We start from the raw sequence: 22,201 nt of genomic DNA on the forward strand, positions 1-22,201 counted from the left end.
AGGGGGACACTCTCTGGTGCCCCGAGGGTACTGAGGGCAGCTAGGCTAGTCGCCTTTGCAGCAGAAGAGACGCTGGAGACATGGGTGGAGGGTAAAAGGCCGACTCTGAACAGGGGGCCAGTCCAAGGTTTATTCGCCGGAACTCCCCAGAGAGCCCCACACCTCAGGGGTGCGCCGTGCTCAGAGCAAGACAAAGGCATCTCAAGGTTACATTTAAAGGGGGGGAGGAAACCGAGGGTAGATACATTTGCTGACCAATAAAGACCCTCCAGGGATACAGCATTAGGGGATGGACATTTGGGATAGCGTATAACATCATCCTTGGGGGGCTGACCCCTGGCTTCGGGCTAATCACTCGACGGCTTTGACCGAAAGATCTAGATAGAGGGGATGGGATGCTGAGTGACTGACAGAGAGCCAGGGCGGGGATTTGGGGGATGATCTCAACACAGGAGAATGGTTACACAGGTAGAGGAAGGGGGTACAAAAAGGGGTACATCATCTGGGGAGAATAAGGGGATACAAAATCAGAACTATTACGAAGTATTACAAAGTATAAAAGCACACTGCAACAGAGGATGATGGAGTGCTTTGTTAGAGGGATGTGGTTCCTCTTGAAGCTTTGTGTAGGGAACTGGCGTGTCAGAATAACCACAATATTTTTATTTTTTCTAGATCAGGGAATTATATAATGAAAACAACTGGATTTACCTCTTGAGACAATTGCTTTTGCCAGAACAAGAACTTGAACAGCACCTGAGTTTTCCAACAGCACAAATGTGGAGTCTTCATATGAAGACAGATTGAAGTCCCTTTGCTGCTTCTCTTCTTTGTTTCAAAGTCACAAACCAAACAGAGCTGGTACCTCAGGACATGTTTGAAGTCTGTCTTTGCGTGACTTTTTGGCATCAGAGGTTCCATTCAGCCAACTGCCAGAATAAGTCACAGAAGTTCCCAGCTGCCAAACAGCCCTTCGGCAAGAAAAAGGGACAGGGTCAAACCCTGCATCTTTCATTAGACAAAAAGTGCCCATTTCCAGAGCCTGACACAAATTTTGTAGCAACATAAATGAATTGCAACTTAAAGGCCATGGCATAATTGAGATAAAAATTGTGGCAGAGAAATGAGAATTAAGTGCTAAAACACTGGGAAAGGCAGTAAATGCTGATGGGAACAGAAGATTGACAAGATAATGTGATGGGGCAGTGAAAAAATGTGCTGAATACAGACAAAAGAGCAGTGCTAATGGCAGCATATGTAAACTGAGCAAGAGCTTGCTCCCTGGCCTGTTGTCAATCTCTTGACTTGACCTTTGGAGCTCTCACACGACAGTGGAGAGAGCAGAAACAGGCTTGACATCTTCCACTGCATTTGCCCAACAAGCATCTGTGATATGCTGCTGTTTTCCAAGCTCAAACTGGAGAGCAAAGGGACTTAGCTGATTGTTCAGCTGCATCCTGGCTGGATCAGGAGAAGGAGTGAGGAGGAGAAAACCCAGGGCAGGTTCCCTGAAGGTGTAACATTGCTGCCACCTACTCAGCACCTTTTTGTACCAGAAGGTTGAGTAATAGGATGTGAGATGGCCTCCCCAAGATAACAGATCACTCTAGAATTGAGTAAAACACATTTAATTATTTTCTTGCTTCTCTGATGATGAAATTTCCTGAAGCAAAGATCAAAAAGCCTTGGAACAAAGAGCTAACTTGCTTAAATTTCTGTGTGAGGTGATACAGAGAATGGGTACAGAGAAAGTGTTGGATGCAAGCATAGTACTTTAGATATCCGGCAGCTGCAGTACACAAGGAGCACTGGGGTCTTGGGTTTATTTTCATAGCATGGATCTCTGCTTTGTTCTTGGCAGTAACTGCTGAACTTCCCTGTGCCAGCTACAGCAATTGCCCAAGTACTTTTTAGAAAAGCAGTATTTGATAGAATTTTAGCTTCTTGTTTTACTTTAATCACTAAGCGAGCAAAGATCCAGCACCATGTTAAATCCTAGTTTTCAGCATGGCTCAACATTCAATTGCCAACATATGGGAACAGTTGTTGGCATCTTGTTGCCATGTCATGTCCTAAAACAATATGGTGTTTGTGGGAGACTGCAGAACATGAGCTCTGAAATGTAGTATTGCAAAACACATCCTTACTTTCAGAGTTAACTCAAAATCCAACGAAAAGCCTTTTTTTGGAGGAACATCCAGCTGCAAAACATCGGTGGCTAAAGATGCTAACACCAATAGCTTCTCTGTTCTGTGCTTGTCACTATAGTGTAACTTTTCAGTCCATTACCTTCTGCCTTGACCTTATTCTGGCAAACTCCTTTTAGCCCACAGAAGCAGTGTTTAATAACTTCTCACTCAGAAAGCAGCCAAACAAGAACAAATGCTGCAGAGCGAGTCTCTTAACCCTCCTTTCCCAAAACGTGCAGGTCTGAACCTGTGGAAAGATTGCCTTGTTATATAACCTTGCTGCAGCAGAGGCTGCAAACCTCATAAAAACCAGACCAAAAGTGAAATCACTCACATTCCCTGCAGCTCAGGCTGGGGAGTTCATACCAGCACAGCCAGACTACAAAGCAGGAGAAGCCAGTGGCTCAGAGAGGGTTCAAGCCAGCAGAGTGCTGAGGTAAGCAGCTCCTTTCATCACTGGAGTGGATACAGGCTCTCAGCACACCTCTCCCCATTGTGCTTTTTAGACATTCCATGGATTGATGTTTCTCACTTCCAGCTCATGGACCTCGCTTCTATTTAAAATAGTTTTTATTTCCATGCAACTGGAGTGATGTTTGTATTTCTTTAACTTTGAATTCCAAGGAATACTTGGTTTTTTTCTTCCTGTTGAAACGGCAAGTTTCTTTGAGTTTTGTTCTAGTTAAACACATAACTCCAGCTCAGCTGAAGCTTAGATTGGATTGTAATTGTGGAGACACCAGGACCCTTGCTTGCATCCTAGAGTTGTCTTGTGCAACACTAACACAGTACAGAAAAAATATTTCATAATGCTGGGAATACAAGGGTGACTCCCATAAGTTTGGTCCTAACTGGAGTAGTGAACTCCAAGTGGGGCTTGGAAGCACTGGCTGTGCTGCCAGAAGGTGACTGATCAGCCCCTTGTTTTAGAACATGCTGCTCATTTCTCTGAGATTTTGCTAGTAACAAATTTATCAAATCCAGATGCCTTGGGCTGAAGACCCAGCTTTCTCCATATGAAAGCCCCGCAGTGGCCTTAATGCTAATCCTGTAGAAATCAAGGGGATTTGAGACACTTCACTAAATATGTTTTGCTGAAGGCTGTTGCTTCTGGCTTGTGCAGGCTGCCTGTGGCTTGTACCCTAATTAGCATGTTTGGGTTTTCCTTTTAACTCCCTCTCACCCACATAGGCTGTTATGGGAAAAGGCTAAACTGCAAGGGTTCTTTTTTCCAAGGTGCAGGTTGATGTTGTCCTGCCATATGTCCTGCACATGGTGTTATGCATTATGGGCATAAGCCAAGAGAAGCCTATAGATGTGCCATACATTTACACCATTAGAAAATGTAAATCCACTCTGGGGAGTGGTGGGAAGAAGGAGAGGCCTGCCTTTAACAGAAAAGCCATTCAGCATAAGCCACATTGTAATTCTGCATCTAAAGAAGAAGCTAAACTAATCACTGAGCAGAACTAATCTCTCTTTCAAGTCAGCCATTTCATGGGGCTTGCACTGCACTCAAAGCAAGGCAGGGGAGCGGAGGGGAGGCGTCTCTTGGGCTGCACACAGCCCAAGTACAGATCCCCATTCCATGGACACACAAGGGGCAGGAATCATCTCAGCCTTCACAGTCACTCTACTGGGTTACAGCAGGGCCACGTCCAAACTCACTTTACTGTTCACCACGTGGCAGAGAAGTCAGTCAGTGTGAGGTGAGGTCTGCCTTTACCTGGAGTCTGACACCTTTACCTGTCTCCTTGCAATCCCAGCCTAGGAGGAGCTTGGTCAGTGGAGCCCAGAGACCAGTGGGACTCACCTGCAGCCCAAGGAGACACCTGCTGGGCAGGGACAGCTCAGCGTGCTTGGAAAACCAAAAGCGTTTGCACTGAAGTACAGTTACACTGAGATACTGCACAGAGATACAGGTTGTTTAAAAAGTAAGTTTTTTTAAAAACCTTTATTCCAAACAGCTGATTATCTTGTCGAGGGTTTAAATTGATTAATCAATGCTGTCACAAGTTTCTAATGAGGAAACGCATGGGTCAGAGCCTACACGTGGGAAGGACCTGTTGTGTGCTGCTGAGAGAGTGTCCAGAGGGAGCCCCCCACTGCATGAATGCACTAAGATAGATGTTCAAATAGGCCAGCCACAAACCAAGGATATGGGCTTACACAATACATTTGGCCAATTCTAAACAAACAAAATATTTAAGACCTTAGTGATTTTTTATGCTGGTTTTAAATTGGTTTTAAATTAATTTTTGTTTATTTCAATGTATTTAAGTAGGGGTCTTGTGGAGACAGATAAAAAAGCATTCAGACACTCAATTTATAGCAATAGTTGAATTATGCTTGCAAAAATTAATTCTGCCTTAGCAGAGCATTATGTGTTTTGTAATAGTTCTGTGTTTTATGGCAGCCTGCATTTACCCATTCACTGTCTGATCAAGAGGAAATTCCACATCTGCAAGTAGAGACCACACAAACGAAATATTAGCTCAGATCTTTTAGTAGATAAATGTGCTGCTATGTGGACTGAATACCTCAAAGAGTGCACAAGACGTCTCTCAGTGGTAAGGAAAGGAACCTTTCAATTAGCCTCTGCACACAGACATACCTCTCATGAAACTTATAATCATGATTCAGGCACTCTAAAATAGTTTCCTCAAAGCCCCATGCCACACAGAAGAGAGCAAATATTTAATGAACTGAGAATGTTACATTTCTGTGCAAACAGCACAGCTTGTCTAGTTTTCATCAACATTTTCCTTAAATAAGGCCTTGATCATCTTAGCTGTGATATGCCCATCTGATTTACCAACAGTGTCCTTTTCTCTGTAGCTCCTGCTTGGCATTTCTTCTGGTTCCTTACAAGCAGGCACAGCTTTTCCAACCACGAGCAGCTTTCTCTTCAGAGGTCCCAGTTTTGAGTATGCCTGAAGAAGAAAGAATATGGTCCCTTTGCAATTTCACAGAAAAGCAACCATTCTTAAAAAAAAAAAAAAAAAAAAAAAAAAAAAAAAAAAAAAAACACCAAAACAAAACCACCACCACCAAAACCAGGAACTTTTATTTTTAAAGCAACTGTAGAGATGCTGCTCTGGGGCTGTGTTTTATATTGTCAGTAACAATGGGCTTCTTTTGCAAGCCAACTCATTTTAGGAGGCTACAGCCCTGCTGCCCTCTTCTTCTCTGTGTTTTCCCCAGTATCACCTTCTCTATAAACCAAATTCTAATCTCAAATTCAGTTCTGTGAGAAGAATTAAACTAATGCAACAGCTTGCTGCTTCCAAAGAGAGAGGTCCAAGCCCAGACATGTGCTTCTGCCACATCTGCACTGGCTCTGGTCTTCTCCAAACCTCTGAGTCTACTCTGTTGACCAACCCAACAGAAAGTTATTCAGGAGGAGAAAGAAAAGGAAAGCTTTTCTGGTGGGCTAGAGCCCATCAGCTACAGGAACGGCCAATGTGCACTGTTTCCTCAACCCCATCGTTTGCACCCAGGAACACCTTCATCCTGGCTTTCTGTTGAGGGAATACTGACCCTTTAATGCTCCTCTGCAACACAGATTCTAAAGGACCTGTTCATTGCCATCCAAGCCAAGTAATCTGTCGTTAGGTGACATTCAGAATTCTTTCTAGGGGAATTTCACCCTGGCACTCCATGGGATGATTCCTAGGACACCATTCCATTGCCAAAACACATGCCTCATGGTATCAGAGGTGCCTGAAGGCATCCAAAACATCCACGTGAGGCTGGTCTGTAGGACACAGAACCTGTGCTCTTTTGGCCCAGCATTTGAAGGACATGGACCTAACTGTCCCAAACAGCACCAGAAGACTACAGTCCATCTGAATTGCCCAGCAGGTAAAGGACATTGGATGCCATAACACCACTGGAAATAGAAGGGTCCTGACAGTCTCATGCTCCATACTGAAAGTTGTTTGTGTCATGGAAGACCTGATAACTCTGACTCATACCTCAAACTCTTCTTCATCTTCATACAACAAGCTGTCCAGGGCTGGAGTGAAGAATTTTTTCCGTGATTTTTCATCACTGTCTGGAGGCTTCTTATAATCTGTTTTAGACCGAATCTTTGGAAAGACACTTCTGAGGCTCTTTCCATCTGTCTTTGCTTTATAAAGGGAAGAAAAAGGAATTGTATGTAATAGTTAAGCCTTATGGAAGTCAGAATCAGTACTTGATAGGAGCATTGCCTGCAATCTTTAATATGGCTTAGCCCCTGCAATGAAAAGAACAGCTTGGTAGCATTTTTAATTGACAATTCAAGCCAAATGTTCATTTCCAATGGGGTTTTTTATGTGGTTTTTGTTCACAATTTTGGATCAAGACCCAAGGACTAAAATTGATTGTAGGTTAGAACTAATGGATCTGTAGGAGGGGGCAGGGATAAAGTGAGCTGTTATCAGTTCAAGTTAAATCCTGTAGAGCCCTGAATAGTTAAAAAGAATAAGAAAGGCAGCAAAGCAAAGTACAAATTTCTTCTTCTGTTTGTTTCACAAACGCATGTTTGTGTATCTATAGGAACATAACTACAAGTTCCTGAAACACAGTTTACTTACAACTCCCCTAAAGAGGTCACACCTGTAGTTGACTCATTCTCAGGATGATAGAGGATTTTGGACATGGACTGCCAATTTACAGGTTTGCCTGTGACTGTGACACAGTTTATTGGAACAAAGCCTTCTCCGCCACGTAACTATTGCAAAAGTCTAGCAAAGGTGTTGGAAGTAAACATGTATTTAATACAGAAGTCTTTGGCAACATGTTTGCTGGTGCCTGATGATTTCAAAAGGCCCACCTATGGCTGGGACTGATCAGAACTTCAACAAAATACTTCATGTATCTATAACTGTATGACTTCCATTTTTCTAACATATCTCTTTAATTTTGTATTAAAGAAATATGTTAGAATCATCTTCTACTTTTTTCCATCCTCTTTCTTTCTTCTACTCACACAAAGATATAAAAGTTTGTGATACTTAGGAATCCACAGAGACTCTCCTAAACAGATAAGCACAGGCTTATGCTCCTTCTTGCCTAATGGTATATCCTTTCCCTAGCCACACCTACCAGAAGGGATGGAGATTCAGCCCAAAATTCAGTACTGCTTACCAAAATTTTCAGTTCAGGTTGAGCTCCATGTAGCTTCATCTGCTCTTGCTAGGGATTTAGTTGTAATTTAACTCTGGTGTATTGATGAATGACTGCAAAGTGCCTGTACACTTAAAGTGAAAGAGTGTCCTCTCAGGGGCAAGCTATAATGAAGTTATAGAAGTTAAATGGATCAGTAAAGAACTGATTAAGATATGATTCATATCTTCATAAAAGATGGCCAATCCTGTAAACTGTATTCCAGGTTAGCTCTAGATGAGTAATCATATTCCACAATCTAAAACCAATTTAAATTTAAAAACTGTATTACAGATAGATTGTGATTTTGTCTCCTTATGCAAATTACAATCTATCACAGCTGTGGTGGCTGCAATCAAGAGGGAAATAAAGTGTTCTTCATGTCAAACAGGTAGTTTGAATAAAAAGTTTGAGAAATAAAAAGTCTGTAAATGTTCACTAAGTTACTTAGCATTTCTTATAAGCTGCTGACATTTGCATTACCTGTATATTCTCTTTTTCCCCTTTTCATTTCATCCTTAGGAAGTTCTTGCAAGCCAGCTCCCTTTGTATGAAACAAATGCCTATGGAGTAAAAAATATAAAGTGAAACCCATAATAGGAGTCTGAATTTTCTCTCTAAACTGTCCTGTGCAATGATTTGGGGTGAGGGAGAGGCCACCCTTTCTGAGAGCCACTGCTGCTTAACCACAAAGGCAGAACAGCACAATGGTTCAAAAATGCAATGGAGGCAGCCAGGTAGCTTAGTGGCTAATAAGCTGCTCTTTTATTCTTAGTGCCTTAGTTCAACTATGTCCATGAGACTAAAAGAAAACAAATGTTATAGTCTCCAGTCAGTCCAAGATTCAGACCACAGTTGGCAGCTCTCACTTCAAAGAAATCCAAAGTTTGGAAAGGAGAGAAAAATGGTCACTTCTTAAGACTTGATCTCTGTGCAATATGGCTAAAATTTCCAGCTGGGACTGGAAACTGAAGATGGATCTCTCACATTGTTGCATTGTGCTTTTGATACCATTAGTGTTGACATTTTGTAGCTAAATTAATCTTTCTCCAGGGAAAAAGTTAAATCATTTCAACAAAAAAGAAGCTAATACTACAGACACCTCTGCAGACAGACATTTCCCGAGGTCTCTTCATCTCTCAGTGTCAGGTCATTTGTTTCACTCAAGATTGCAAACCCCCCTATATATTTACAAATTAATCTTCACATCTTCAAACATTTTGCAAACAGTAAAGAAAAAAATCTATTATTCAGCACTTAGTCTGAAAAGCTGGGGCTGAGAAAATCTTTTGCAACCATCAATTGCAACACAAAGAAATTATTCCCAAGCCTAAGTGATATAAAGTGAGTACTGTTAGGTCTTAGTAGATTAATTAAGGACCCAGTTTCTCCCCTGAAATTCGGTACTTGAGAAGTCACAATGTTATTGTCATCCTTCAGATACTGCTCCCATGTATATTCAGTCAAACCCTGTCTTTCGTCAACTAGGAAACTACCTTGGCTTTGATGTGGGAGAGCCCAAACAGCTCTTGAGGCAGACAGGAGCATTATCTTAAAAACAAAACAAAAACAAACAAACAAACAAAAACATACAAAAAACCCCAACCAAACAAACAAAAAAAACTTTTGAGTCCAGGAAAGCATTATTTTACCCTGATACTCCTAGTTGCTGAAGTTTGATATCAATCAATTTTGCCACTAAACTGGTATTTTCTTCTTCCAGGAGCTGGACAGAAGCTTTCAAATCCCTTTCTTCCTTTCGGTAGATCTTAACCTTTTGACAATTAAAAAAAATTAAAAAAAGTTCTTTCACACCTTTATTAGGACACTTTTACTGTCACAGCACATGTGTGTCAATCACAGCCACACATCTGGGCTGTGCAACCCAGACAGCAAAACCTTCTTGTATAGTTAAACACGTCTGCTAGACAGGAGCTCTGGATTTTTCTTTTTTGCTTTCACATCAGAGCTTTGAGAGAGGAAAACTTCTCTGCAGAGGTAAAGTCAGAGTCTTACTCAGCAAGTGATGTTTTCCTAATTCTTTCCTATACACGAAACCTTCTTACCCAGAATTAGTGAAGTTTTCAGTCCAAGTTACCAGAACATTTCTTCCCTCAGAGGGTGGTGGTGGGGCTCTGGAACAGGCTCCCCTGGGTCACAGCCCCAAGGCTGACAGAGCTCAAGGAGCTTTTGGACAATGGTCACAGTGGGGCTTTTCAGGACCAGGAGTTGGACTCAGTGATCCTTGTGGGGCCCTTCCAGCTCAGGATGTTCTGTGGTTCTGTGACACTGGCTAAGCCCCGGGTACTATTTGCTTTCAGGCTGGTAATTACCCCTTATCACTGTGGAGATACACTGACCAAAGGATGCTGGTTATTCAGTTCCCACAATTCTTCCCACTTTTGCAAAAGTACCAGCAAGTTCTTATCCCCTTCACTGGGGAGGGGAATGTACTATGGGAAAGATCTTCCCAGAAAGCTTAGCCATATGCACGTGTTTAAGAGAAGTACCAAGCAATCTGAAAGCATCCATTCTCATCAAAACCAAATTAACCCAGCTATAATCATCCAAATTTGCAGTTAAAACTAGTTCCAATTCTCCCAAGGATTAAAAAGGTGAAAATGACCAGTAACAGGATGTGGCTTGGCACAGTGAAGTGATGCAGCTTTGCACCATCTTGGTGTGACACAGTAACCATGGAAAAATGTGACTGAAGTCTCCAAATCTGTTTTAATTTTGGAGGTAACTAATCTAGAGCTATTTTGGTAAGTCATTTTTCAGTTCAGTGGCCAAACTTAAATAAAAAAAAAAAAGAACTCAGACATAACTAAAATTTTTGGTTTATCACACCCGAAGGAAACACTGAAACAGTCTGTCAGCTACATATAAACATTAGACTGAGAGAAAATATTTCATCCATGTAAGAAAAGCAGAGAAAATGAATGGGTGAATTCAGAGGACTGGAGAAGTTAGTGATAATAGTTTTGTTTTCCCTCAAAATTCAAAGCAGTAATTCATAACATAGGAAAGTAGCAACATAGGAAAGTAACTCATAACATAGGAAACTTCTACTTGAGAGGAAAGAAATCCAAATCCCTTAGCTCTGAGGTGAGGGCCTGTCAGGACATAAGAGTATTTATTCCAAAGTGCTCTCTTGTTGGCACTGCTAATGTGTGTAAAAACTGTTCAGTGAGACAGGGAGAAGGGAAGAGAATTCAGACTCATTCAGTGATGGGATGTGTAGATTTGAGCTCCTGTTTGTTTGTACAGAATAAAACATTAATTCTTTCCCATTTCTTTCCCCTACCCTCATTGCTTCAGAAGTTGTGGTTTGGACACCCTCCCTGGAAAGTTAAAGATGCATGCTCAGAGCTCATTAAGGGGAAGAAGGAAAGCTGTGTCCCTGCATACTGGCAAGTACCTTAAATTAGTAACTAAAATGAAGAACTTCTGCCAGGTTTGTTGATGTGGCATGGAAAAGTAAGAAGTACATTTATTAACTTTCCAAAAAGTTTTGCTCAGTTCTCAACTGTGAGGCTGTAAAAGTGAGGAAAGGCATTTCACCCACCAATCTCATGCTTAGATTTGATTGAAACAAAGAACCTATATTGACTGGAATAAATAAAATCAAACTTTCACTACAGAAACAATTCGTTTACTAAATCTGGCAGAAAAATATTTTCTTGTCAAGAAAATTACAGCTACCTAATATATAGTTATAAATTGTCATTCACGGTCAGTATAAAAGCTATCAAGCAATTAATTACAACCATATATGATTTTGAATTTTCTCTCTTCAGTGTAGAGTCCCCATGGTTTCTTATGACCCTCTATTTTATGTCATCTCAAGCCATTTCTCAGAACATGTTTCAACATCCATATCCATTTTCTTTCAATACAGCAGCACTAGAACTTTAATGCAATTCAAACCTTCCCTCTTCAGCTACTTACCTGGTTGATCCTTTAGAGCATCCCAATTTCCACAGATAAAAATCCTTAATTGTATGGAACATTGTAGTCCTTCATATAACAGCTTGGGCAGGAAAGGGGGTCCTCCATTTGTGAAAGCAGATGTTCACCTCTTACCTTTATTCACAACACTGCACGGCTTTCTGCTCAGGATTACAGATTAATTACTGGAAAATTGCTCTCCTTTGCCAACAGAAGTCTCCCGAGGCCCATGACTGGAAACAATTCTGACCACAGGCCACAGTATTTCAAACATAAACTGCCATGATAAACTGCAGGCAAGCGATCCTCTTACCTCTTCTTTGAGCCACTCATTCTCTTCAATCTCTCTGCGACAGTCTTTGTCTAAGTATCCCACAGCATTCTGAGAAAACACAATTTAAGATAATCTCATCAGAGAGCAACACTTTGACAGTCCTGCACACTATAAAGAACAACTGTCTGCTCTTTAGCAGGAAATAATTAAGACACATCCACACAACAGACTGTAGCATCCCCTGAGGGATTACAAGGGGATTTAGTTCACAAGGCCAGATGTTCCTCCTCTATCATCCTGCCTAGAGTAGATTATATGTCAAGCAATTTACCAATATTTTTTGATTTCCCATATTAAAATAGGACATTTCCCGTCTATGTTCCCAGTACTGCTCAAGTCTTACTGCTTTCAGAAAATCAAACCTTCAACTATTAAGGACCCCAAGTAAAATCCCAAATGAGATTGGGATTTTATGTTCCCAGTACCGCTCTACAACAAGTGACCTAAGCATGTAGAGGTCTGTGCTAATGACCCAAGGCTACAATTTAATCACTGATGTCAGTAAAGTGGAAAGGAAGAAGTGGGAGGGAAGATACCCCTGCAGATCACCATAAACACAGTCCTCTGGATTATGTTCTCACATGACTGGAAATTCCAGCACTGAAGTCAGGGAATTTAAACACCTAATGGGCCTAGTGGTTTGTACTGAAGTATGCTTTGCATTGAAATTAAGAAGTTGCCACTAGAGCTATTTGTAAACCATGTTTTCAAACCAGAGCTGGCAGAGATAACAAAATCATAGTGAATCAATAAACCTGCATTTTCCTGAGACTGCACTATTGTGGCATTTTAAAATACTGTACTTTACAAATACAGTGAAACCTTTTTTTTTTTTTTTCAAATTGATGTATATTATCATGCAATCTCTTTGTATGTTACTGCTTATTGAAGTCTGTGTAAATGTCAAAATCAAGGCCATGGCAAAAGCAACATGTTCTCAAACAAGCCTTGTCAGGGCATGGTGCCCCAGTTTTCCGTGCCTTGTTTGTAAAATGACCTCACATCTAACCATTGTTATTCTGGTAAGTAAAGAAAAAGGTACATGTATGTATAGCAATAACCAAATCCATATGTACCAGGATTTCCAGGTTATTTTGCTCTCAATTTATTAGAAAAGTTTGAAGTCTGAATACAAGTTAAAATAATTAATAATGCAGAGTACATGTATCCCAAACATAACGCAATTAGCAGTTTTTTAAAAAAGCAAAAAGAATACCTTAAGAGCTTCTTCACTGAGTAATTTCATGTGCCTGTCAAACAGTTTCTGATTTTCTTCTTTCACAACTTCCAAAGCTTCTCTATAATATTCTTCAAAACAAAAAACCAGGGAAATCAGAAATCATTATTTTCCATTAATTTTTCCTGATAACAGATAGAAAACTGACATGTCATTACTAAACTGCAGCTTATCTGTGAGTGTTGCCTGCACAGATGCTCCACAGAAAAGGATTCAAATATCCTTTTCCAAAGAAATTGTCCTTCTAAACCCAAAGAACAGTAGTGTTAACTACACAACTAGAAATTGGAAGTGGCTTACCCACTTCTGTTCACAACTGCAACAGAGAGCAATTCACTGCTAAATGAGCAGTGATCTAAGCAATTCTCTGCTAAAATATTGGCATCTTAACATTAAATTTTGTCTCTATCAATAGCAGAGCTCCTGGAGCCATATGAGAGATTTGCTTAGAATTTTTTTTTTTTTTTTGACATAGAAGCATATTGGATCGCCTTATCCACATGACATTTTTTCAGATAGTTATTATAACATGCCTAATAAATTTTCTGACTTATCTAAGGCTCTAAGGTTCTAATTTGACAGCAGAACAAAATGGAGAATGTGGCAATTGCCACAATGATTTGCTTCTATCATTACTTGTGGTCATTATTTAGAAAGTGTGTCTTACATTGAACTGAATAGGTTTGGCTTCATGTTCTAGACACTTTCTATTTAATTATTTCATTCCTCCCTTTAGTTCTTTTGTTTTGGCTCTTCTAAATAGCTCACTTCTGCTTGATATTTCCTCCTTCTGAAGGAATGAATGAGATTGCAGTAATTTTCTGTGAAGGAAGGCACAGCACACTTGTTCCAAAGGGTTGAAATTCAGTCTTTCACTGCATTTGTGCTGCAGACAGTCTATTTCTGATCTAGCTGTAAACAAATATCTGCCCATGGATGCACTGTGGAGTCAAAGGCAGTCAAATATGAAAGGTGTATTAGTAGTGCATTAATTATTAATTTAACACTGTGGAAGCTGGACTCCACCATCTAGACTTGTCAGAATGAAAATGAAATACTTCCATACTATAATGAATTCACTCTTCCATTATTTCAGATAGCTAAATCACCTGAGCTGTACTTGAAGAATGAAAAAGGAGAAACTGTGTGTCTGAACAGTTCCTAAAGAGGCTGTCTTCTCTAATCTTCTCACTGCAACACTTTTCCCCACACATCACCTGAATGTGTGGCTCTCTTTTGCTTCCACTCCTCTCCTGTTGTTTTGCTTAAAATGTCACTACCAGAAAACATGAACTGTGCCAGTTCCAAGCCCTTCAGTGGTACACACAGACAGAAACCTGTTCACCTATGCTTATTCTCTAAGGCTGTTAAACATTCAAGGTGTGAGCAAGCCGAATTTGTTGCTGCCTTGCTCTGAAAGCTTGACAGATTTCTGCTGGAAGGCTGTACTCCCCAGGTTCAGTTTTAGGGAGTTAAGCAAATTAGTATGGTGAACATCCAGTACTGTCAGCGTCACTTTCTAGTACGTTATGTAGGCCATTTACACATGTACCACCATAACATGACTTTCAATAAATACACTTCTGTTGGACCATGAATTTTTCTTAAACCATGACACTCTGTACCCTGTGGCATGCAGGAGATCAGACTGTCTGTCCCTACTGGCATTCTGCATGAAAGCCCATTCTCTTTTTCACTTCATATTTCAGCAGCTATATAGCGAAGTTCTAAATCAATTAAGAACATAGAAAATGCATAATGAAAAAACCCCAACCTCTCCTGAGTACAGATGTAGATATCTGACAAGCTATCTGGAAATGTAGAAATCACACAGCACATCTTAATGGTGGTAAAATATGTTTTGAGAGACAAAAAGATAGCTGGCTGGCTCTTATTCACAGTAGCTGATGCCTGGTAATGGCTGGCACAGAATATACAGAGACCCTTAGAGCAGTGTCACTGCCTGTTACTACCAGCTGCTTGGCTGCGGTCACGCATACTGAGAGGGACATAAAGGAAGAAAACCAGGACATCCTCCTGTTGGAAGCATGGGTTATGTAACAGAAAAATATTTAAATTATTTTAAAATAATGCAGTAATAAAGAAACCTTTGTAAAGCACTCAGCACCACAATATATAAGCTCTCATTTCCACTGCTATGACAGTGCTGAAACAGTTCTCAGGACGTGTCCATGTCTGCACCGGCGATTTTGCAGGGCCTCACACTGTGCAACGAGGAGGAACGGCACAGACCGCTGGCTAAAGAGCTCCCTCTAGTCCTGCATGCAAACCAGCGCGCTCCACAGAAAAGACTGTTCCAAGAATGAGCTCACACTACTTTCCTGTCAAAGGAGCTTTCAATATGTGAAGTGCTTGTAGATGATGAGAACTAACAGCAGCAGAGTCAAGTATGACTGCTAAGGGAGCCCTCTGTGTAGGTGACCTAAATACGTGTAGACTTATTTTTACAAAAACGTAACATTCTCAGTAACATTTTTTTTTAAATGGATTGCCTGTATTTTACAAGAAAACCATCAAAGGACCAGCTTATCAGTTTCTTGAAGTGTCATAATTTCTGTAAACTTTATCAATTTCTTCAATAAATGAACTTTTACAGAGAGAAAAATAAAGAAAGGGAGTCCTTATATTTTTCAGGATTATACAGGTACCATCTTAGGTGCACTTAGAAAAGTTCATGCAAATTACCAAAAAAGTTGATACAAGTTACTACAGCTTAATCTAAAATTAATTTTATCATTTAATTCCTGCAAGCAATATGCAAAGACCCTGTAAGACTTGCATTACACCAGCTGTAAACTGACCTTCAGTTCTTTCAAGTTCATATTTGACATCTGCAATGTCTTTTTCCAGACTGCTAATCCTCTCAGCATGTATTTTACTTCCGACATTTTTGTACTCCAACCAATAATCTCTCTCACGCTGCTTTTCTGCAATTGTTTTCTTAGTTTCTTCAATTTGGGAGCGCAGATCTATTAAAATAAGAATGTCAAAAGACAAGTTCATTACTGATTTATTGAACTGATAATTCTTACAATGTCAACTTGTTTAAGAAAGGTATTTCACAGGGAATGGAAAAGGAAGGGGGATTCTTCCACCCTACAGTACATTGCACTCTGATGGCCTTACATAGTTTCAAGGGCCACCATCATTGCTGGAAACAGCTTGGTCTTATTCTTCCAAAGAGACAGACAACTGTTCTCACCAAAATGTTGTAATCAAGGTCACGTGTCTCCCACAGAGAATCACAGGGATGGCAGCCAGAATTTTCACCACTCAAAACTGCTCTTTTTTCCTGCCATAAATAATTTTTATTTTTAATCTTCAGTAGAGGCAGTGCTTAGGACTTTCATGAGTTTCAAAAAAGAGGAAGCCTCTGCACTTGCACAATACTATACATCACTTGGAAGGGACAGATTGATTCACAAGCCCTCCACAATCTCATACTAAACTGAGAGAGCCCAGTTTTGGGAGAGGAATAGTTTTATACTTTTTATACAACAAAGAAGTTGAATCTCTACTTAAATTGCAAAACAACAACATGTACTCAATCCCAAGTGTGTAAACTGCAAAGAACGCTTCCCCAGCGCATAACATACCTTGAAGAAGTTGTTCTTTGTCCTTCACAAACTGAAAAACTGCTTTCAGTGACTCTTCCACATCATCCCTGGTTACAACCTCTTTCTCATCTCGTTTTTTCTCCTTTTCTTCTATTTGCCTTACTAAGCGCCTGATAAGCACCTTCTGTTCTTCCTTCACAACAACATTCTAAGAAAGAAGACACAACTGATATGAAAATGTTTTCAAAGTGACAAACTTAAGCAAAAAAAGTAAAATCTGGCCTAGTGCCAGATGAAATGCAAAAACACCCAGCTAAACACCAGTTCTTCATATTCTGAAAGGTCAGAGCAGAAGGGAGAATTTGCAAGGCTCAGATATTTCCTCAGTAACGTCAAGACCACTGGAAGGAAATGAGAGACAAATTACAGCTGTACTTGGTACAGCCCACAGATAATCCTCCATTGCCTGGAAAGAAAGGTCCTTGTAGATAATTTAATAACAATGTTTATATGTAGGAGCTATTTGCTTCATTCTTCATGAGAATGTACCATCTTCATATAGAAAAATCATGAGACAATCAGGTCACTTGCACATAACCACAGCAAAGAGTCTTGTCAGAGCTGAAATTAGTAATATGTCCTGATTCCACAACTGTGATCATAACCCATGGCCATGACCCTCTCTAGTGACACTCAGATCATTTGAAATTACTGATTGTGTGTGTTTGCTCCCACAGGACACCATACAGGAGCAAACAAGTAGTAAGTAAGCAACAGTTAGTAAGCAGCAGAAAGAGTCTCAAGCATTCCTCACCTCTAGGATTAACTCTAAACCGTTCAGAAACATTAAGCAGGAAATAAAGAATGGAGCTCAAAGCACTGTCAAAATATGATTAAATTAAAACAGTAGCACTTCACCCATGCCTTAAAGTACCCGGCTCAGTCTGAAATATGGACTCCTTGAAAGACCATGAACTAGCAGTGAATTGGGGGGAATAACTGTAGAAAGATAGCCGGGGGTAAAATTAGAAGAAACTGAGAAGTTGTATTCACATCCTAACAGAAGCTGTAGTGGTATAGAAATTAAAGAGTAAAATGCAGCTGCTACTGTCTGAATGGAATGCAGTTGGCATGCTCAAAACCTATTCCATGATGATGCCTTACAATCTGCAACCACAGCCCCTGCTGAGGGGGATGGAACAGAGGGTGGAACAGAGTGGAGACACCGTGGCCAGGCTGTGTAGAAATCTTTGCAGGGAGGGGAACTCAATGGCACTCTGTAACTGACAAGCAGCTCATCACCTGTCAGCTAGGGGAGAGCAGAGAAGATGAATGACTAGAGTCACTCAAGCTCCACCTAAACATAAAGAAATAGTATAGAAGTAAGTTAGGATTGGGGAGAAGTTTAGGAAGTCCATCATAACTGCTGGAATCAGTTGTAAGGCTGAACCTGTCTTCTCCCACATAGGGACACCTATTGGGTTAGAAACCATGCTCGGTAAGCACTGAATACTTTGGATTAGAGCCTGTCTGTGTGTTGCTTTGAATATGTTTTTGCAGAAAGATACTATCGCTGAAAATCCTCAAAACTTAATCTGTCACAACTTTATGTTAATAGAGAGCAGTATTCCATAAACGGTCAGTGTGAACCCTTCCACCAGCTGTCAGTAACACACTCAAACAAACTGGGGAGACCACTGAGGGGTCTCCCTTATGCTGTTGCTCTGTGTCTCTGAACAAGGCAGTCAAACTGCCCTCCAATCCAGCAGTATAATCACAAGAGACGTAAGACCCAACAATAATCATAAAAGCCCTCAGATGCCTGCAGAAAGAAGAGTAATTGTCACTTCCAGTGATAGTCAAGCCACAAATGAAACACCACCCAGTCTTCAAGACTGAAAGAAGTACCACAGAAAGCTAAACAGATGGATGCTCATAAAAGCAGGGCAAGCATCAGCATGGGAAGGACAGAGAGGCGTTGTTTCAATGTTTCACTGCTATGAAGTGCAGGCTGCAATGTGATCCAGAGTAAGGATTTTTTGAGCATTTTCAATTAATTTCAATAGGTGACTCTCTAATATCTATTTTCAAAGTTCACTGCTCACAGTTATCAGATGCCATATTGTGGCTGTTTATATACAGCTTATATGCAACCACATATTCTTTCTTTAAAGTGTCATTCAGGTGAGATCAGTAGTTACATAACCTTGTTCTAAAAATTACTCAAAACAATTCTTAATCCATGAGTGTGCCTTCATCAATCAGTGCTAGAAATCACAGCTAGTAAATAACATGATGGTCTTTCTCCTTTATTCAATTTTTATTGTAACTAAGTCTGCAGCAACAGAAACCCATGCAATTCCATTACTTCAAAAGTGATTCAAAGGAGCTCAGCAATTCTCAGTGCTTGGTTAGGTCTGCTAATACTACTGACAGAAACTAAATTTATACCATTTATTCTTCATGCACTGAAATATTCAAGAATATTTGTAGGACTGGTTAAAAGGTATATCTAGTACCTACTGAAAGGAGGCTTGCTGTCCTGTGGTTGCTGCAGAGAAAAATGCCAGAGAAGGGCAACCAAGTTGATAAAAGCACTAGAGCACAAGTCTGATGTGGAGCAGCTGAAGATGTTTAGACTGGAGACAAGGAGGCTCAGGTGGCACCTTATCTCTCTAAAACCACCTGGAATGACTTTGTAGCCAGGTGGAGGTTGGTCTCTCCTCCCGTGTAACAAGTAACAAGGCAAGAGGAAAAGAAAATTGTGCCAAGTTTAGATTGGATATTAGGGAAAATTTCTTCACTGAAACGGTGGTGAGGTATTGGAACAGGTTGCCCAGGAAAGTGGTGGAATCACTATCCCTGGAAGTGTTCAAAAGACACGTGGATGTGGCACTTGTTGACCTTGTTTACTGATGAACACAGTGGTGCTGGGTTAAACAATTGGACTTGATTATCTGAGAAGTCTTTCCCATCCTTAACAATTCTGTGATTCCATTACATAGGTAGGTGGTTATAAGGATCTGTTGTGCATTGGAAAGCACCTGCACTGCACTCACTTTACCTTACTGCTCTGTCCTATTCTGCAACGTTCTACTCCTACAGCTTCTTTTTAGCATGTTATATTTAGGACATTTATGCTATATGTCAGATTTAATTCAGATAACTTTAACTTTCAAGTTAAAGTTATCTGAATTAAAAATAAAGAGACTCACTAACTCTAGTTTCATTGACTGTAACAAATTCACTGCAATAACTAATTTTAAAGTATGTAGTATTCGAATGGATAGAATAAAACTGAATCTATGAGTAAGACTACCACAAATAAAATTCGTTGCATAGTCACTTACCTTTTTAATATTTTCTTTGATCTTTTCTTCCAATCCTTTCAGATGAAACAAAACCGATGCAATTGCTGCTTCTTTTGCCACAATGCTATGAAGAGAGAGTAAAGAAAGAGACATTCTTACAAAAACATTAGAGAAAGGAGTGATATTAGATAAAAATACTACCAAAATGTTTATTTTCATATCGTATTTCTTGACTCATTTGGGTAAGTACCACTGTCTGCTTACACAAAAAAGAAATTATTTCCCACATAGATCTGGGCCTGCATGTTAGTCTGGATATCATACCCCTACAGAGCAGCAGACTCCCTGGTTGTACTGCTCCTGTGCACCCTCCTGAGAGGCTGGAGCTGGTTTGTTCATTCTGCATGAGGCTTAGCTGACCTGTTACACAGGTCACTTTCAGGACAAGATAATTTGTTCTCCAAAAAATATAACTCCAGTATGCTGTACCAGCATTCATTCATCATATGGGGCAATAGAGGCAAGTATTACAATTATCACAAAGTCTTTTATTCTTTTAACAGTTCTTCTTCCTTCAGTTTTTAGTTTGGGGGTTTGGGGTGCTTTTTTGTGGTTTTGGTTTTTCTATTGCCTTCAGCTATTTTAAAAGAAGACAATTTATTTCCTGGCTAATTTGCTAAGTTTGGATCATTAAATCATGCAAATTGCAGGTAACTAAATTTGCATCCTCTGGTGTCAGTGTGCTCCAAGTATTTCTCAGGTTTTCTATTAAGTAGAAGGATATTAGAGAGAGACTAGACCAGAGGCATAGGGATACAGTGGTCATGGCCACAGCAAAAATACATCATAAGATCATTGTTCCTAAGAAATGCTGAAACAGAGAACTTTAATGAAAATGCAAAATAACTGCCTAGGAACAGTGACCATTCTTCAGCATATGGAAATAAAAAAACAGGAGTGGAAGTTAAATAAATACTACACACTTGATAAATCCTGAAGTGGAACGTGACAGCTATCCACTTGTATGATTATCCACCTTTGATCAGTCAAGTAGTACAGAGAAGTTACAGATTAAGAGAGGTGAAGAGAAAGAAAGGGAGAGCAAGAGGGGCAGAGAAGAGAGTGGGAGAAAGATAAAAACAGCAAGAAGAATACTTTTCTTCCCTTTTCCCCCTACTGTTGCTGTAGAAACTACATATTCCATTTAAGTGAAGCACCTATTTCAGTGGAAGACTCTCCAGACAAATGAGTCATTTGCTTGGATATTAGCATACACATAACAATAATTTTATTAGAAAGTGGTACAGGTTTTTTCTCAGCCCAGTCATACAGTTTCCTTATTCCTTCACAAAATAGGTGAGTTAGTTTTGGACTTTTCAGAAGGTATTTGTTTGTGATATGATTCACCTAAATCTAGGCTATTTCACTAATGAAAATTGTACTCTGTGCTCTGTAAAATGAACCAGAAAAATCCCCATAAACCCTGTGAACTCATACAGATGTCACTACCACTATAGGAGCATACTTTTTAGCTTGCTTACTCCACTTTTCATTTCCCCACCAAGGCACTACTCCTTACTCCCTAAACACTGACATTGGGTGTTCCTGAGGTATTTCCCTTTCAATTTCTGTCTCTTAGATAAAAGCCATGAAGCTTACTTTTTCTCCTTTTAATCATTTACTCAAGAGACTAGAAATCAAGTAAGTTGGACAGGTTTGTAACTACTTTAAATATTTGCCCCTTGGCTCTTATTTTTCTCTGTTTGATTTTAAGAGATCTTTAATTTATCCATCTCTTACTTTCAAAATACAAATTGTGCTCTGCTCTCAGCTGCACCAAGGAAGACAGCAAACTGTAGGTCTTGAGGTTCTGGCTAGTGACAACAAACCTCCGCGAACACCAAGGAATCCTAAAAAATACAGTCAAATGTGATCCTGAAACTTCAGCATATGCTGATCAAAAGCTTGCTACTAACAGAAAAAAATGTCAGGGTTTTTTGGTTTTAATTTTTTTTTCCCAAGTTATAGCCTAATGGCATAAAATTTCTGACCCATTTAATTGCTTTCTTATAGCTACAGTTTAAAAAGTGTACCTTTCTGAAATAGCCTCGAAACCTCAAAACAGTCAGCTCAGACTCTAAATTGTGTAAGTTGTCTTTGTTATCTGCTTCCTTTATTCACATATTGTATATGAGTGAAAAAGTTAAAATATATTAAACCTACTGATATTCTAGTAAGGCTTCAGGTAAATCTGATTCAGGCTCTTGAACTTGCTCTTCTGGTTTCTTCTTTTTCTTACTCTCTTCCATTTTTTTTTTTTTTAGTTTTTTTAATACTTGTGCTAGAAGTGAAGGAAAAAAATACAGAGATGAATAATTTACAAAACATTGTGTGTTCACTGGCATTTGTCACTTGTGACAAGCTTGTAACAGTTCTGAAATAAAAAAAAC

At 39.8% G+C, this 22,201-nt stretch overlaps 1 protein-coding gene across 1 annotated transcript; it reads right to left on the bottom strand.

The window, feature by feature from the left end:
- Positions 1-492: 492 nt before the first annotated feature.
- CCDC83 (coiled-coil domain containing 83) lies at positions 493-22,081 on the bottom strand. Its single transcript, XM_041414249.1, has 10 exons — positions 21,975-22,081; positions 19,791-19,875; positions 16,480-16,648; positions 15,685-15,852; positions 12,842-12,933; positions 11,605-11,673; positions 8,993-9,114; positions 7,824-7,903; positions 6,167-6,321; positions 493-5,122 (listed from the first exon to the last, which is right to left on the bottom strand). Exons 1-10 carry the CDS (start codon positions 22,058-22,060, stop codon positions 4,934-4,936), a joined length of 1,215 nt encoding a protein of 404 aa, XP_041270183.1. The 5' UTR covers positions 22,061-22,081; the 3' UTR covers positions 493-4,933.
- Positions 22,082-22,201: the final 120 nt, after the last annotated feature.

The sequence above is a fragment of the Onychostruthus taczanowskii genome, unplaced genomic scaffold (assembly GCF_017590055.1).
Source record: "Onychostruthus taczanowskii isolate IOZ18803 unplaced genomic scaffold, ASM1759005v1 scaffold44, whole genome shotgun sequence".
Classification (NCBI taxonomy): domain Eukaryota; kingdom Metazoa; phylum Chordata; class Aves; order Passeriformes; family Passeridae; genus Onychostruthus; species Onychostruthus taczanowskii.